At 41.2% G+C, this 16,629-nt stretch overlaps 1 protein-coding gene across 2 annotated transcripts in view; it reads right to left on the reverse strand.

Moving 5' to 3' along the window:
* The window catches only part of ptprn2 (protein tyrosine phosphatase receptor type N2), a 127,486-nt gene that overhangs the window by 38,854 nt on the left and 72,003 nt on the right, over nucleotides 1-16,629 (reverse strand). For both annotated transcript variants that reach the window (XM_044023795.1, XM_044023789.1), the window contains exon 11: nucleotides 8,507-8,571. In XM_044023795.1, the coding sequence (XP_043879730.1) occupies nucleotides 8,507-8,571 (65 nt within the window). The remainder of the gene's footprint in view (nucleotides 1-8,506; nucleotides 8,572-16,629) is intronic.

The following is a 16,629-nucleotide window of genomic DNA, read 5'->3' on the forward strand; positions in this document are numbered from 1 at the left end:
TACCTTGGTAATAAAAAAAGGCAACAGTGTGGTAAAAAGGACATGATGTGACAGCAACACAATGTTGTTTCTAAAGAAATATCAAGGTAATTGCTTGGTAATGAGAATTGCTATCGGCTAACATCAGATAACACCTTCACATGAAGATGTTTGTGGATAAAATCCTAATAATTAGCATATTATTAAGTAGAAAATACCCCCTCTCTAATGTCCCAAGACATTTCCCATTGATATAACCAGGCTATTAATTGATGCTTACTATAAAACAAGATAGTATTTTCATAATAGCACTAACCTACTGCAAAAATGGCTACCATATTGTTGCTGTCCTGTAAAGTGTTGAAATAAAAAGAATGAAATTAAGTCAAACTCTATTCATATAGCAACTAATGTATAAAAATATAACAGAAAGTACAAAACAGATCACGTGTATACAAAACTGTAAAACGCCAAAAAATACAACAATAAAATGAATTATATAACATAACTAAAATATGATAAAACAAGTGCAACGTACTACGAAAGTGCTAAGCTAACGATGCCTTTTCATGGAAGGCTGTTCCACAGACAAGCATCGTAAAAGCTAAATGCTGCCTCCCTAAAGATCTTTGTCCTCACCTGTGGAGCAACTCAAAGGCCAGTACTTGCAGACGACCTGCGCGATCTAAAACATTAACAGCACGTCCGTCTCTACTCAGGTGCAAGTCGATTGAGAGACTTAAAACCAATAAAAAGGATTTGTCGACAGACAATCGATAAATATTAAATGCCACGTTTAAAGTTAGGTGAACAACTGCAGCATACTGTAGTAGTAGTGTTGCTTTTTTTAGCAGCGGGTATGAAGCCACTGTGCAGCAGAATGGTCGACAGTTTCACTCCAAACATCATCACCGCATGCAGGAGGAAGACATTCATACACCCTACCAAGTCAAGGTCATCATATAAAAGACCGTAACAGCTCATCAAGTAATTTAGCTGACCTTGCCATGCAGAAAGTAACGAGCAGTTACAGCAGGATTCACAATTAGAGTCAATTAAAGTCAATAAAAAATGATATGGCAGTTGATTACGTTTAATTTACTGAGAGCGGAGTGGTTTCTGTATTCAGTGCCCACTGAGCGACAATTAATCTACTCCGTCAATCAACTACAAACCTAAAATGTGCTGTTAAAGAGACAGTTATGTTTAATTTAAAGATCAACACGAACATATGATTATGTTCTCAAACGTGCATATTTTCCTTTTACAGCACACGCTGTGCCGCCGCCATTATGTGCAGTAAGTATGTAAATCCACATGGAAAAATTGCTTTCCCCAAGGCAATCTTTTTCATTTTCGTTCCTTAAAACGTTTTCTATGAACATGGCATCCGTTCAAGAAATGACTTCATACTCACAAAATATATAATATAAAGTAAAGTATATCTTTACTGTATGTGGCGCTGTGATGCAGAAGAAGACGTGGAGCATGTGCATAAAGCTTGTTATTGCAGGAGGTCTCGCAGGGTTAGGGGTTGGAGAGGTTATCTATATGGTCCACTGAACTAAAATGAACAGACTTATTTTGTTGTGCTAAACGATTACCGTGAGCTACTTGTTAGCCTGCAGCAAAAGCTCTTCCCTGCTAATGCTAAGGTGCCAGATGTGCTAGGCAAGAAGCCGCATGATAAATGGCAGAAGGTGAGCGCTCTGAGGCCGGGAATGGGAGCATGCTGCCCCTGCATCCCGCTGCCAGTCTCTTGGCATACAGCTTGTCAGGCCAAATGGCAGTCGCGTCCCCCCTCAACGCTGACATTTAAAATCTCTGCCATGATTTCCAGCTGTGGACATCGCAGACCCCCGACCAACCCTCAGCCTCCCGCAGGAATCCAGCCCTCAACCTTGCTACGGCTGCTGCCAGACACCAGTCAACACAAGACCATATAATGGCATGGCAGGGCTTTTGTTCAAGAGTGGCGTCATTTGAAATGAACTTCAGGGATGATATACAGTATCTGTACATTATGATAAAACAAATGAACTGTATGAGATGAACCGGCATCTTTGTCTTAGTAACACAAAGATGGCCTTTTCTGCACAGCCCTAGACGACATGACATGGGACAGAACTCTAATTTGTGGCCACATGTAAAGTCTGCATGAAATAATAATTAATAATATTAACATGGATTACCTTGAAATAGGGCTGAAGCTGGACGATGGTCAGAGATACTATGAATTAGTTTATTTTAGGTTGGGAATGAGTTAAAAGGATATTCTCAAAAATCTGGAATTTCAGAGAATCATTGTCACTGAACGATTACATAAATTTATATTTTTTGTGCACATTACGGACTATTTGCCCCCATTTCATGTCTGGGGCTCCATACCTTTCTACCAACTCATACAAAAATATATGAAATCTGTCAGACATTTGTCATTTCATATGTAGCCGTTATTTGAACTAAAATTGATATCAGAATTGTTTTTTTAATCAACAATCTATGCTACTGCATGTATAAATGACATTGTAGAACCATAAACATGTCATGACTGATCAGAACTGTCCTGTCTAAAGCTATAACTTGATGCAACTGCTATATATATATCTGCTTCTTGTCTCTTTCTTCTGTCTCTCCCTCCTTTCTGTCCCCCATTCTTCCTTTCACCCCAACCTGTCTAGGCATATGCTGAAACATATTTGCATCTGGTTCTGTCAGAGAATTCTTCCCGTTAAAAGGGAAGGTTTTTTCACTCCACTGATGCCTGGACTGTTTGCTCATTGTCTTGCCTTGTTGGGTTTCTCTTCTCTCTATAATATTGTATAATATTGTTTCTGTCTTACTTTATACAGTGCCTTGAGCTAATGTATGTTGTGATTTGGCGCTATGCAAATGAAATTGAGTTTAATTGAATTTGCAATGGACTGTACGCTGCCTTTCGCTGAGATTGGCACATCGCACCTGCGACCCATGCGGAGGATAAAGCAGTAGAAAATGGATGGATGGATGAATGAATGAATAATAATTGATCTGGTGATGATGGTACAGTTTAAATATGACAAAGGATCACAGAGGCTGAGGCCAAACCTGAGACTGGGCAAGAGGTATGTTACACCTCACACAGTGAGTTTATCTAGTCTATAAAATGGAACCAACAACCCTTTGTGGTCACATTTAAACTGTAGGCAATTTAGGGCTGATGATTGATCAAATCTTCATATATGTGGTCACTCCTTACTTAATTTTAGCATTTGGGAAATTTAAAATATAACAGCCTTTTTAAATAATGGTATTATTTCACATTACATGGACCATCAATAAAACAGCTTGCAGTCTTAATGCTGAAAGAAACCAACTTGAACGCAGGAATTCTTAACTGCACAACCTTGAGGGAAATTATGACAAATTAAAAACTATTCAATATATGTTAATGCGCCGAACATCACAGTTTACACTAATTATTGTAAGAATGTGAGCGCTTTATCAGTTATTTTGAGTTGTAATCTTATTCAAACATGCACAACACCTCCGCTGACACTTTGGCCTCGCTTACTGCTCTTCAAAAGAGCGGAAGATTTGCCTTTCAGCAGCCTCAGTAAAAATACCAGCGCGCGGTTTCACACAATAACTGTACCTGTCTTCAACAAAGGCAGGGGAACATAAAGAAGCAAAGGGTAGAAGAGTAAACACTTTACATTCTGACACTCATTAAAAACGGACAAGACCACCCTTACCCAGGGGAGAGCACACGTCATGATATAGAGAGAGGCAAATACCAAACTGCATGGCACGGTATCAAAGGCATTTCTGCAGTCCAAAGGTCAGGTGATGGTAAAAGGTTGCTGAGAAACGGAGCTGCTGGATGGACTTTCATCTGTGGGAGGCAGCTGGACTCTCCAAAGAGGCTGTGTTACTCAGGGCTGCAGGCACAGTGGGGCTGCTCCAATATGACATTTCACAACCAGATCTGCAACAGTAATGGCATTTTACACACTTTCAAAACGTCCACACTGGCCTTCCTGCGCTGCTGAAATTTTCATTGGCTGCAATGTTTTTATTGTTCGGTTTTATTTAAGTGTTTGAAACAGATTGGACGGGTTGTCATTCAGTGTGGGAAAAGGCAATCGAGGGCCATTGTGGAATTGAATGGCTCATACACGTATATACACAAGGTTGGGTTGAATATATACTTCACCATGTGACTAAGCCTCTGTGATTTCCTCTGAGGAACTACATTTAAATGAGAAAAAGACATCCCAAAATTAACATCAAATGTATCTTTTTATTTCTATTTCATCTTGTGATGAAAAAACAACATGAGGGAAGTGTACACACATGCCAGTACATGATCAATTTGTGCAGCTCTTATACAAGTTTTGAAAATTTATTTTAACTTGAGTGGCCGTCTCTACTCTTTGGGAGAAAATGGTCAGCGTAGCTTTGCTTTGAAGTCCCCATGGAAATTATCTGTCCCATTTGCTCAAAGCAATTGCATTTGCTGCTGGTTGTGCATGGTGTTTGTTGTTATAGGTTGTGTACGCGACCAAATTCAGGCTTTGTTTGATTAAAGGAAAAGCAAAAGGCACTGATAGTGGCTGCTACTGATGCGCATCATATCCAAAACATGGAAATAAATATCCAAGGCAGAGCTGGTTCCACCGCCATCCCTGTGACTGGACCAGGAATTACTGGATCCCACTGAGTCAATTTCAGAAGATTAGGTTTCCACTGTATTTGAGCTTGATATTAAAATGATGGCGAGAACAAAAGAGCAGCGACGCAACTGATTGACAGAAAACAAACAGCAATTATTTCACGGTTGCTTGCGCCGTGTTTCAAACAAATACGCAAAAATACATAAACAGCAATATTTTGTACGGGATTTCTTGCCTTTCTCCTTTTTTCCTATCATTGTTATGAGAATATTCGTGGCTTTTCGTCAAAAATCACACAAAACACGAGACTTAAAGACATAACTGGGCAAATGGTCATTAAACAGAGCAATATTGTGATATGTTTTCATCTGTAGATACACACTAAAACCATATGGATAAAAGATGACTTATTCTACTGCAAAAAAAGAGTGATGTACTATGGTGTGTTTTCAGGGAACATTGTGAATTAGATTTGGCCCCTGTAATAATTATGGTACAGGATATTAGAAAGAAAGCCTTCAAATCCATTGTGAGAGGTCATCATTACATGTGACCTTTCTCCGAGATGAGTTCTGCATCTGTGCCCCCGCACTTCGCCTTTGACAGCGACATCCTCCGACAACTGACCGATGACAGGATTAGGAACTAATGTTGATTTCACCTTTCTGCTTCCTCCATGTCGCTACTGAACGGAAAACCAGAGACTTAGGTTCATGAGCATGTAACAAGAAAAACCCACAAAGGCATTATGGATACACACGGCAGCCACACAAATATTATCATAAAAGCAATACACAACGCAGAGGCAGAGAGTCCTGGCTCGTCATATATGACTTACATTTAGTGGCTGAATAATCAGTTGACGTGCAGCTGAGGGGATTCTTTGCTTAATGAGTGCCTCTTCACATACGCAATTTGCCAGAGTTATCTCGAACATGAGACCGCTGTCAAAATGTCACCGAATCACAATTTAACCACCAACTAAATCACACGGGGACCGTCTCAGACCCTACAGTATTTGGAGCCGCATCGTTTCTTGAACTTTATTTGGAATTATTGGCTTGAAGACAATGGGAAATTATGGAGGACGTACTGTTGTTTACTTGCCTTGTATGTTGAAGTATTCGCCGTAAATCTTAAAGAGCTTTTGAACAAAAGCAGGCATTTTCAAAATGAAAGGAAGAGGAAAATGAAGATGTTAATGTGGAGGCTGTGACAAATATATACGTAGTTTTGCCATTTTAGCTGTCAGATCTATAATGTGCTATAATGTCATTTTTAATCCAGAGGAAAGTGTTGGCATGTATGCACTCAACTGAATCTTTATTAGCAGCCATCTTGACATCAATTGTGCATGCAGTAGATGTTAAGATGTTAAACTTGAAATGGCATGTTTAGTCACAATTTCCAAGCCTTGGATTTGTCGTATTTCAGTCGTTTTTGTAAAGGATTATGAGGCGAACATAAGATATGTTGTTTTTCTTTCTTTTTACCGAGTGATCACGGCAATTACGTTCACAAAACATCTTTCAGAGCCTCCTCCTCCTTTTTATCCCCTTGCCTCTTCTCTCCGCACTCCCTACTGGTACCAACCATGCTGCGTGCATGGCTGCCAGCGTAAGCAACCCTTTTTCCTGGTGTCTGGTTGATGTCTCCAGCTCGGGGGTGGTGAGTATGTGGGGGTGACTCACTGACCCCCCTCCTGCACAGAGGAGAATACGAGGAGGCGGGGGCTGCAGCAGGAGATGCACAGTTGCAGAGCTTTGTGCCTTTTAGGTGCAATGCTCGTCGAGGTGCCAACGTGTGGTGTGAGTTGCCAAGGGTTGTTTTTTTCCACATTTACGAAGTATGAAAGTGTTTAATAATATAATAGATGTGCTGCATGTATTCAAATGCACGGTTTCAGTGCAGAATGAACAGACACAGAGTAACCTGTTAGTGCTAAAGGCCATATCTACTGTAAATATCCCTCCACTTCATTCTCACATTCTACAACTACTAATCGCAATAATATTCACTGCTTGAGATGTATATTATTTAAGAAAAACAAAGTGTTCTTTTTTTTCCTTCAGGAAGCCGACATGCCTGTGATCTATATGGAGTGGATATTGCTCGGCCTATTGATCGATGTCTCCTTTCCCCCACTCTGACATTTTCTTATCCTTGTCCGCATCTACTGCTATTGACATGTGTTCTATCTGAACATCTTGCTAAGCTGTTTTGTCATTTGTCAGCTCTTAAATAAAACGGAGGGAGGGGAACATTTCTCAGCGATAAGGCTTAATGATAGCGACCACAGCGATGGTTTCAGACAAGCTCGCTGTCCACAGAAAGCACAATACTGGGGGTTTATTAATTCCTCACGCTACACCCCTTTATGGATCCACTAAGCAATTTTAACCAGGATATTTCTATTTTTTTTGCCACAACCACACAGGGTAAAGAAGACTCACTCTGCAACCTCGAGCGTGCATTCACTCATAACTGTGCTCAATTGTCTGCAAATTAACTGAAAGCAGGCTTTTTAGTTTTTAACACCTTTTAAACTAATGTATCTGAAGAGCCTACTTCACAGGCTCTCCTGTCAAAAGCTACTATTTTTCCACAACTTACCCTCAACTCTCTTGGAAACAAACTGGCGAGATCAATGCGTCCACACCAGAGCCACGGCTGATAAAACACCTTCTGAGTGAGTTTTCAGGGTTTTGCATTTTGCCAACTCTTTATTTGTAATACAGTGAATGCAGCCCTCGCTTAACATGAATTTCTACAAACACAGTCTGGAGCAGATTTTCTCCCCATGAGGTGGAAGACAGATTCTTCCTTTCCTCCCTCCCTCTTTCCATCATTCCTCCCTCACCCTGGCTCCTGCAGAGAGGCTATTATTGCAGCTAATTATCTACAAATAGGCCCAATATGACAAACACAGCCCCTATACCAGTGCTGGCTAAGCGCAGGAATCAGTCTGAATGAGAATAAAAGAACGACAAGGAGGCGAGGAGAGACAGACAAAGACCAGGACAAAAGTCATAGTGTGTGTGTGGGGACCTGAATCAGAGATAATAAAAAAGAACATGATAAAGACACGGTGTAGAAAAAGATGAGAGAAAATGTGCGACTAAAGAAGATATAAGAGGGAGGCAGACGGGCAGAGAAAGTCTGTGACACAAAAAAAGGAGATCGCATAAGAGATGAACACCGGAAAATGATCTTGTCTTGACAGAGTATGACGTTTGTTGCCAATGGCAACTGTCCTGCAATGCACAGACTACATCCATTTAGGTCCCAGCATGCATCATGATCAGGGCAGCTCAGGGGTCTAGGGCTGTCTGTCTCATTTCCATAGAGAAACTCATTTACTAGGCAAGCATAGAGGGTCTACGACGCCTCAATGGGTGCTTGATTAGATCCTTACCTCTGATACATATGAATATTTATCAGTGTTGAATGAATACACATTTGCTCTCCTTTCATCTGGATCTTAGAGTGTCCTCCATGTTCTCCTTTTAATTTTTTTCCAATGAATATGTCACATGAGCATCACCCGCTCCCCACAGAGCGACAGCACTCAAGATAATCTGGTGATTGTTGCTACGTGGTGATGATCAACACTCGCACGGCTTTTGTCTTTGTTGTGTTTTATTTGCCATGGAGACGACGGCGCTTAAAGGCCTATACGGCGAGCGGGGTAATCGGAGCAAACTAAAAAGGATGCCGCTTGGACAAATTAGTGTTTGGCTGCACAACTGACACTGCAGGTGTGATGCAGATGCCAAAGCCGGTTGAAATCACTGAGTTATTCCAAGAGCCTAAACACAGGTGACACAGGAACACCCACTCGTACACAGAGCTGAATAACAGATATAACTTACATCACTGACTCCAGCCTCCACAATCTTCAGGCCAGTCTCCTTCTCCAGCTGCTGCTTCTGTTGAACTGCACACGGGAGACAAAAAAAGCAGAGGAGGTGATGAGGATGAGCAGGAGATGACAAAGTAGCAGATTCTTCAGTTCCTGAGGCAGAACAAGCGGCCAGTGAGAGTGAGAATGATGCAATGGAGTGAGTCAGATGTCAAACAGGTCATAAGAGAATGTCCAATCCGTGCACATACTCGCACAATGAGAACGTCTTAATCACGGGGGGAAGCAAAACAAGTCTTTGAGTGCAACAGTTTACCAGCTAACAGCAGTCTGTCATTTTGCTAAGAGTCTGTACAGCCATGATATTGAATGTGTGAGTCTGTACTTAGGCACAGCAGGGCTTTAAATTCAACATGTGCTTAAAGGACATTTGATTTAATGCTCACTGTCAGTGGTTTTTCTCTTCTGCGAGAGCACACAGGTGTTTTGCACATGATGGGGACACACTGTGCTTTAGGATACGTTAATCATCAACCATTATTTTTAACAATTAAAACAATCTTTCTGGTTTTTCAGCACTTCAGATGTGGATATTTGCTGGTTACCTTGCTCCATATGCGAAAACAAGACATGTGAGAACATCATGATTCATGGTTTGGGCACCGCTGATCAACATTTTTCTAGGTTTTCTGACGTTTTATGGACCAAATAGTCAGGAAATATCAACAGATTAATCGATGATGAAAATAAATAGTTAGATGTACAGAAAAGTCAGAAGGCTTCATCCTCCATGAAAGAAACCATGACTTCATCTTCAAATATTCATCTCCATCTGTCCAACTTTGGTGGAAAGATTTCAGTCTTGACCAAAGTGATTGATCTGCCTTCCTCCTCGTGGCTTCATAAATACGCTTAAGTAAAAATGTTAATGTTATTCTCATAATATACGACACGTATTATAAGCACAGACCCTGCGAAGACACAAGAAAGCAGATGAAGTGGTTGTACATTCACAGGAGACAATAACTGGAGCTCCTCCCTTTGTTCTCGCAGTAATTAATACACCACCCGAGTTTGATCCTCGCATCTATTGATCTAATCAAATGTGGCATGCTATTTCCAAAGCTTTGTTCGTGAAATATATTCTTATGCAAATCAAACCAAAGTGAGGCAGTGTTAAATACCCATCATTCAAGATCACACATTTAGCCGACTTCTTTCCCCTCTTGTGCTTGAAGCCCCTTCCTCACTTTGATGGCAACATTTACACTAAAAAACAAAATCAAAAGGGCTTTAACAGATTATGCCAAATTATGGAGAGAGAGAGAGAGAGAGAGAGAGAGAAAACGGGCATAATTTTAATTGAGTTTGTTAGCATGTGAATGTGATTGGTAATGGGGGGGGGAGAAAGAGTGAGAGTTAAGAAGAGCAGGTCCTTTAAATCCCATTTCCCAGATGAAGGCTATGCAAATGACCCTGAAGAGCTGAACCCGCACCTCACACTCCAAATTTGGAAAAGGGCCTGTTTAATTAGTATTTTAATCTATCCCAATGAATCCACTCAGACCACAGTGTACGCAGCATTCCATCTAATTAAGCACGCTACTTTTAGGATAATCATCCATCTCCCCTGCTCGTCCTCTGTCGCCTTTTCCCTCTTTCTGATTATTAAAGATCCCGCAAACGCTGATCACCCCGTCATCTCATCGTCATGGCAGCAAGAGGGACATCTTATACTTTAGGTGTCAGCCACTGGTCTGTGAATTATGGCTAAAAGCTGGATGAAGGAGGCGCTGTGAGAGCTGAAAAGGTCAAATATACGTCCGACGACTGAGAGGAAAAGAAAATCTTATGCCATTAGTGAAAGAAGTTTTTGACTCGTATCATATTGTCGCCCCGGTATCTAGTCAGAGACATATTGTTGCTCCACAGATGGCTGCAGTACCTGCTTGGTGCTACTGCTATTTAGGAGTGGGGTAATGAGTGAGGTAATTGGGCCCAGCTGGGTGAGGGCGTAGGTGGTGGGAGGGAGGCAAAGCTGCTAAAAGGTCACGCAACGTTTTGGTTCTAATGAGGACCCCTCTGAGGTCGCAGCACATCATGAGTCAAACTGCGCGAGATTAGCCTGGAAAATCAACACACGTGCACATCACAGCGGCTCCGGCTTCAGGTTTGACTGACAAGCTGACATTAACCGTCCCAAAGTGAAACCAAAGTAGCCTGAAGGTCAGTATTTACTTGTAAATCAAAGCTGATGACTCTCCAATCAACGTGAGGGAAAGGACAGTCCCAACAACAGCCACTTTAAATGTAAATACAATGTACTTCCCGAGCTCATTAGGAGGAAACTGGGCTGCAGTGAGAATCCAGCCAATGGACTTGCTTGTTCTGTCACTGAATGTACAGATAACAGCCCGCAGCATCTCTTTCTGGTCACCCCTTATATTAACCTCCCACCGGAGCTCACTCTCTTCCCCTTTTCTCTCATAGACACACAGATTTTGTAAGCTTCAAATTAGCCACCAAATACTCCTGACAGACTGTGGAAAAGAGATGTCAGGTCTCATTTCAGAGACGCTCCTCCAGCCATTTTAATAGGCATTGTCTGAGTCCATCTAGTGTGATCTCTAATATCGGGACCTGATCCCTGCTGCTCATTTGATCTTTGCGGTGTCTGAGGCATACTGAGCCCAAATCATCAACGTTCAAAAGACAAAATGACCACAGAAAAGCCAAAAAAGAGCACTTCATTTCCGTGGGCTTTCTGTTGAAAGTCAACACGTGCAAGTTTCATTGATGATTATGAAAATGAGATTTCCCTTGTGATCTTGGATAACTCGATGCAAAATTAATAAAATTCTAAATGAATGTCTCACAAAACATTTGTGTTGAACCGCATTTTTTTTCCTCTTGGAGTGGTTTACAGATTGAAACTATCTCATTTGCTAGAAAATAAACAATTTCAGTCTGAATATATTAAGGTACATTATGTATTTTCGTTGATTTCATCAAACTCAGTTGTTACATGAATACGTTATTTGCTTCAATTGGCAAAATCAGCTGCTCACTGGCCATATACTACTGAATTAATGTAAATGTTTGGAGAGCTTTTATTGTGAAGATGTTACAGGAAATGCACCATCGCTAATCACAAATCATTCCACAAAATTAAACTCTAAGATGATCTATTTTGGCATTTTGCCACCAGCCAGTGTTTTTCATTATCACAGGAAATAGTAGAAAAATAAAATATAAAATAATTGACAGGTTAACTGACTATGAAAACCACCATGGTGGTGAAGTGGTTAGAAGTGTTGCCTCAGAAAGAAGGCCGCTGGCTCAGACCCTGGTTTGGCATTTGTGGAGTTTACATAATTCCGTAATTCACTGTTTTCTCCCACAGTCCAAAAGTATAAATGTGAATGTGAGAGTGAACGGTTGTTTGTTTCTGTTTGTTTGTCCTGTGATGGATGGTGATCTGTCCACGGTGTGACCCGACTCTCACCCTACGTCAGCTGGGATTGACTCCAGCTCCCTCGTGACCCTCATGTGGAGGGTAAAGCGGTAGGAAATGAATGACTGAATGAATGAAAAGTTGCAGTGAAGTGAATTTTCCTATAATAATGGACCAAAATGTTAAGGATTAAAACTTAAAATTTGAAGTTCTTACAGCCACATAAAATATCACCTGTAAATGATTTTGCTACTTATTGCCAAAGAACAACCTTCATTTTAAAGTCCACAAAGAAATTTGCTTCAAATTGACATCACCTTGTCTTCGTTTAGCAGTGAACAGCTTAAAAAAAAAACCCACCAAGGACTCAACAAAGAGGAGGAACGAGGCCATTTCAATTGTCAGTCGCCACAGAACGCTTCAAAAATACTGCCGCCTTCTTAGTCACCAAAACTAACGAGTGAAAAGACAGAAAATAGACTGATTTTACACGACCTTTAAAGCGCTCTGAGCACATGCACTCAACACAAATTATCTCGTGGCAAGCTATAATTTGATTAAAATGTGGCTTTTCTCCACCATATGCTGCAATTGCACACGCCTCATCATAGATTCTAATAGTAGTTCAGAAATGATTATCATAAAGTCATCAGAGCTTAAAGTCATGAATATATATATTCATTTTTTCTGATATAGGACAGGGCTGTTATTGTTAGACGCAATATAAATTCTGTGTCGGGTGACAAATCACCCACTGTAGGCTGTAAGTATTTTGTATTTCAACGCGGCACAGCAGCAGCCACTGCAGTCACATGATTGTAATGTTTCCTCTTTGGCCTAACGGGTGTATATAGTTGACAAAATACATATTTCACCACACTCTGATTGATCTGTTAATATTGAATAACATCCACATCCATTCCATCTATCTCGCCCCCCCCCCCGCTCCTCAAGTCGTCCATTCACCACTTCCATCTCTCCATCCGTCACTCCAAACAAACAAAATGAAAGTGTTTATTGCGGAGGAGGGCTGGTGCACACGCCTCTCCACAGCCGTTAGCCTTATCAGCTGGCAATCGCTCCGATATTAAAGCTGCCATTCCGCCCATCACTTTCCCCTTGCACATATGATGGCTGTCTCTACCTATCAGAGAACGGGGGGGTGGGGGAGAGAGAGAGCGGGGGGAGGAGGGGAGTGGAAAAGAAAGGGAGATGCACCTGATCTCTGCTGCCAGATAAGATGCACAGTCGGCAAATGACATTTTTAGACAAAATCCATGACGGGGAATCAAAAACAATATTATTCCTTGTGCAGCGCCGACTTCCGTGCAGCTATATGTAATATATATATGTATATAAATATATATATATATATGTATATATATGACATGTATACGGCCCCCTTTAGAGCACACACACACCTGCCCGCTGATACTTATCAAAATGTAAATCAGCTCGTAGGTATTATAGTTGCTTTTATAAGGCTCTTTTTTTTTTTTTATTTCCTCTTGTTGTTTTTCCACTTCAAGCAGAGTTTCGAGAGATTTCGTCACAGGCGAGATTCTACAGCCCACTTGTATAAAATTACTTTCACATAAGCACTGATTTTTTTTTTACGGTTGGGATAAACATCATGTAAACAACTTAATATAAATTTCACCACACACACACACATTCATAAGCCCCGCCAGACAATCTCTGGGGAAAAACCTTTCTCCTCTGTCTCCTGTTCATGCATATCAATTGTTATTCTGCTTCTATCAATTGTTATTCTGCTTCTTGAGTTCAACAACCCAAATCAAAAGACCAGGAACCAAAAAAAAAATCAAAAAATGGCAAAAGACATGGAGTAGAAGGTGTAGGGGATTTAAAAAAGCCTAAATAAGAATACAAATATGCAACTAAAAACAGATGGTTTTTAATTCATTAAATTGTTTTCAGCTGACAGAATCCAAAAAATATTTGTGCCACCTCAAAGGTAAATATTTTTATATAATAAACACGAGAAATAAACCTGTGTTGGTTAAAAATGCTTTCTGAAAATGGCAACTGTATTTTCCTCGACATTTGTCGCGACGTTTGACAAAATAATTAACCTAAATGTTAGATTAATCAACAAGGAAAACAACTTTTATTTAAAGCTCTAATTTGATTTGTGATGACACAAAAAGGGTGGAAATGTAACAGTTAATCAGTATTTGGCATTTTTTGCCTTTACAAGATTAGTCATTTAGAAAAAAATCATGCTTCATTAATTTTCTGTCAACTGACTAATCAAGTCTGTGCTGATTAATACAACATCTCTCATTGGAAACGTGGCCGTCTTCCCACCAACTCCGCAATACTGGTCACTCATTTTAATGGCTATCAGAAAATCTAATATAATTAGACATAATTCAATAATAGAACACTATAGTTCAGATTAATCCCCATAAACTAATATGGGGTTGAATTAAGCCAGAATAATTCAGCTGAGCAGAAGCCAAGCAGAAGCCTCACTCCTAACAAACCCAACTTGATGATTACAAATGACAGCATTACACTGTAATGTCCAATCAGCAGTGCCAATCATACGCCAGCGTGTCTGTCACATGGCTGAACCATGCTGTTCACAGTGGGGGGGCTCCTGGCTGTCTCACTGTTTATTCACCCTGATCGATTGTTTCCTGTGGATAAGCCAACAGTCCTCCCCAACAAACCAACTGCTGTTATTCAGCATAAATCAACACACCACAAGCCTTTGCTCGCCGAATACACAAGCGAGCATGTTTTCTAAATGACATTAGAAGACAACGCCGCGGAGTAAAAGGAGCCTGTCGGTCTGCAATCAGCAGGTGCATCAAAATGTGTCTTGGGTGTCTTCAGTCAAATACACACACCGTTGCCATGACTGATGGCAAGAACAAAGTGGTATGTTCAACGGGTCTGACTGTTGTCAGAGTGTGTGTGTGTGTGTGTGTGTGTGTGTAGCTTGGAGCCTACTATAATGACATAAGTAGAAATCAAACGGCGATCGGCGAGAATATTGTGAATAATATTGCAAATAAATGAATGTATGAGCACTGATTTGTGTAAAAATAACCTGAAACTGCTGCTGCTGATCTGATGATGTCAGCCGAAGAGGCAGTCTTTGATGGCGATTGAACGGTTCGCTACTGAACGGTACATATTTTTGGCGTTTCCATAGGAATAGTATCAAAATAACCTGGCCCCAGCCGTTCCATTATTTGGTACCCTTCCTTTGAGGTACCAGAGTTAAGGTATGGTACGGTACAGGTGGAGCTAGACCCAGGACAGTCAGCTGACAGGAAAGGAAAGCATCACTCCCTGCGACCGGTGTTTCTTCACCAGCAGCAGTCTATTCTCATACAAAGTTTGACGTGTTGTTGTCACAAACCGAGCAGAAAAAAAGCGAGCTGCTGCAGTGCCGACCGTTGCGTCACGTTCAATTTTGTTGTTCGTTGTCGTTGCACCGGCACACGGCCGTCGGGCACAGTGTACACTCTCACCTACCGAGTAAAAGTACCGCAAGCCTGACCGAGCTGATGCAAAGACGGCTTAATTCATTCCTGTGAAGGTTGTCAGTCCTCTAGGTCATCATCGTCTTCAGCAGTTAGCTGTAAGCAAGTGGACTTCCTTGAGTTAGATAGACTGTCTTCAACCTAATTTAAGAAAGACCCATTAGCTAATAACTTAGGTAGCTCAGGAATGTGGTCACATGCGTCCTCAAACTCCCTTTAATTAAATGTGGTTTCTGTGATAAGATCTACAGACGCTGCCAGGAAGTATTGGGGACATTCAGACACGTACTTGTACAGGACACACATGACACATTTATAATTGTCTTATTAGTGGCCCTAAATAACACACATGAACGGTTCAGTGTCTGTGCTGCACATGTGCAGATGCAGACAGGCACACACCCAGATCTGTTTCTTTGCCGACTGGTTGATTAATAGATTGTGGCTGCTCTGACACTCTGTGTAGAATAGGCGTTTTGCATTTGATAGGTGCTGACACCAATTCTTTACGGACTGCAGGAGATCAGGGGAACAGAAGCAGCACTGGCAAATGACTTGGACAGCAGGCTCCTCCAGATGTGGGAGAGAAAACCTGCAGCAATGTCACTCTGCATTCTCACCAGGACACGTTTGCATCATTTACGCTGCCTCTCAGAGATGACAACCTGCAGATGTGTGACATGCATGAAGTCAATTACAACTGATCATCGCTCTAAACAAACGGATAGGTCTGTGGATAAGAGCGGATAATACGCTGAACAAAGCACACCTGAAGCAATCGCGGTCTTCCGAGGTCCAAAGTCTCTGGGTGACCTTTTATAATAACACGAGCCTTGCTGTCAGAAAAACCATTAACCACAATCTTCAGGAAAACTTAAACGTGTGAAAAGCCTTAAGGTCCGGTGTGAAAGAATCTGTGACATCTAATGGTGAGACTGCAGACAGATGACTCCTCCTCCTCTTCCTCAACCCCTGGCGTTCTTTAAGTGCTTCAGAACTATGGTGGCCACTGCATACCAGAAAGGATGGAAACTCTCTCTCCATTCTTCTGCTTGCTCTATTGTTGCCCCCTTCTTTGTCGGTTTATGTGTGCAGAGTCATTCTTCTTCTTTGTTTGAGCATTTAAAACAAACACTACTTGGTGGCCTCCATAAAGCA

This window comes from Solea senegalensis, linkage group LG1 (genome assembly GCF_019176455.1).
Source record: "Solea senegalensis isolate Sse05_10M linkage group LG1, IFAPA_SoseM_1, whole genome shotgun sequence".
NCBI classification, from domain to species: Eukaryota; Metazoa; Chordata; class Actinopteri; order Pleuronectiformes; family Soleidae; genus Solea; species Solea senegalensis.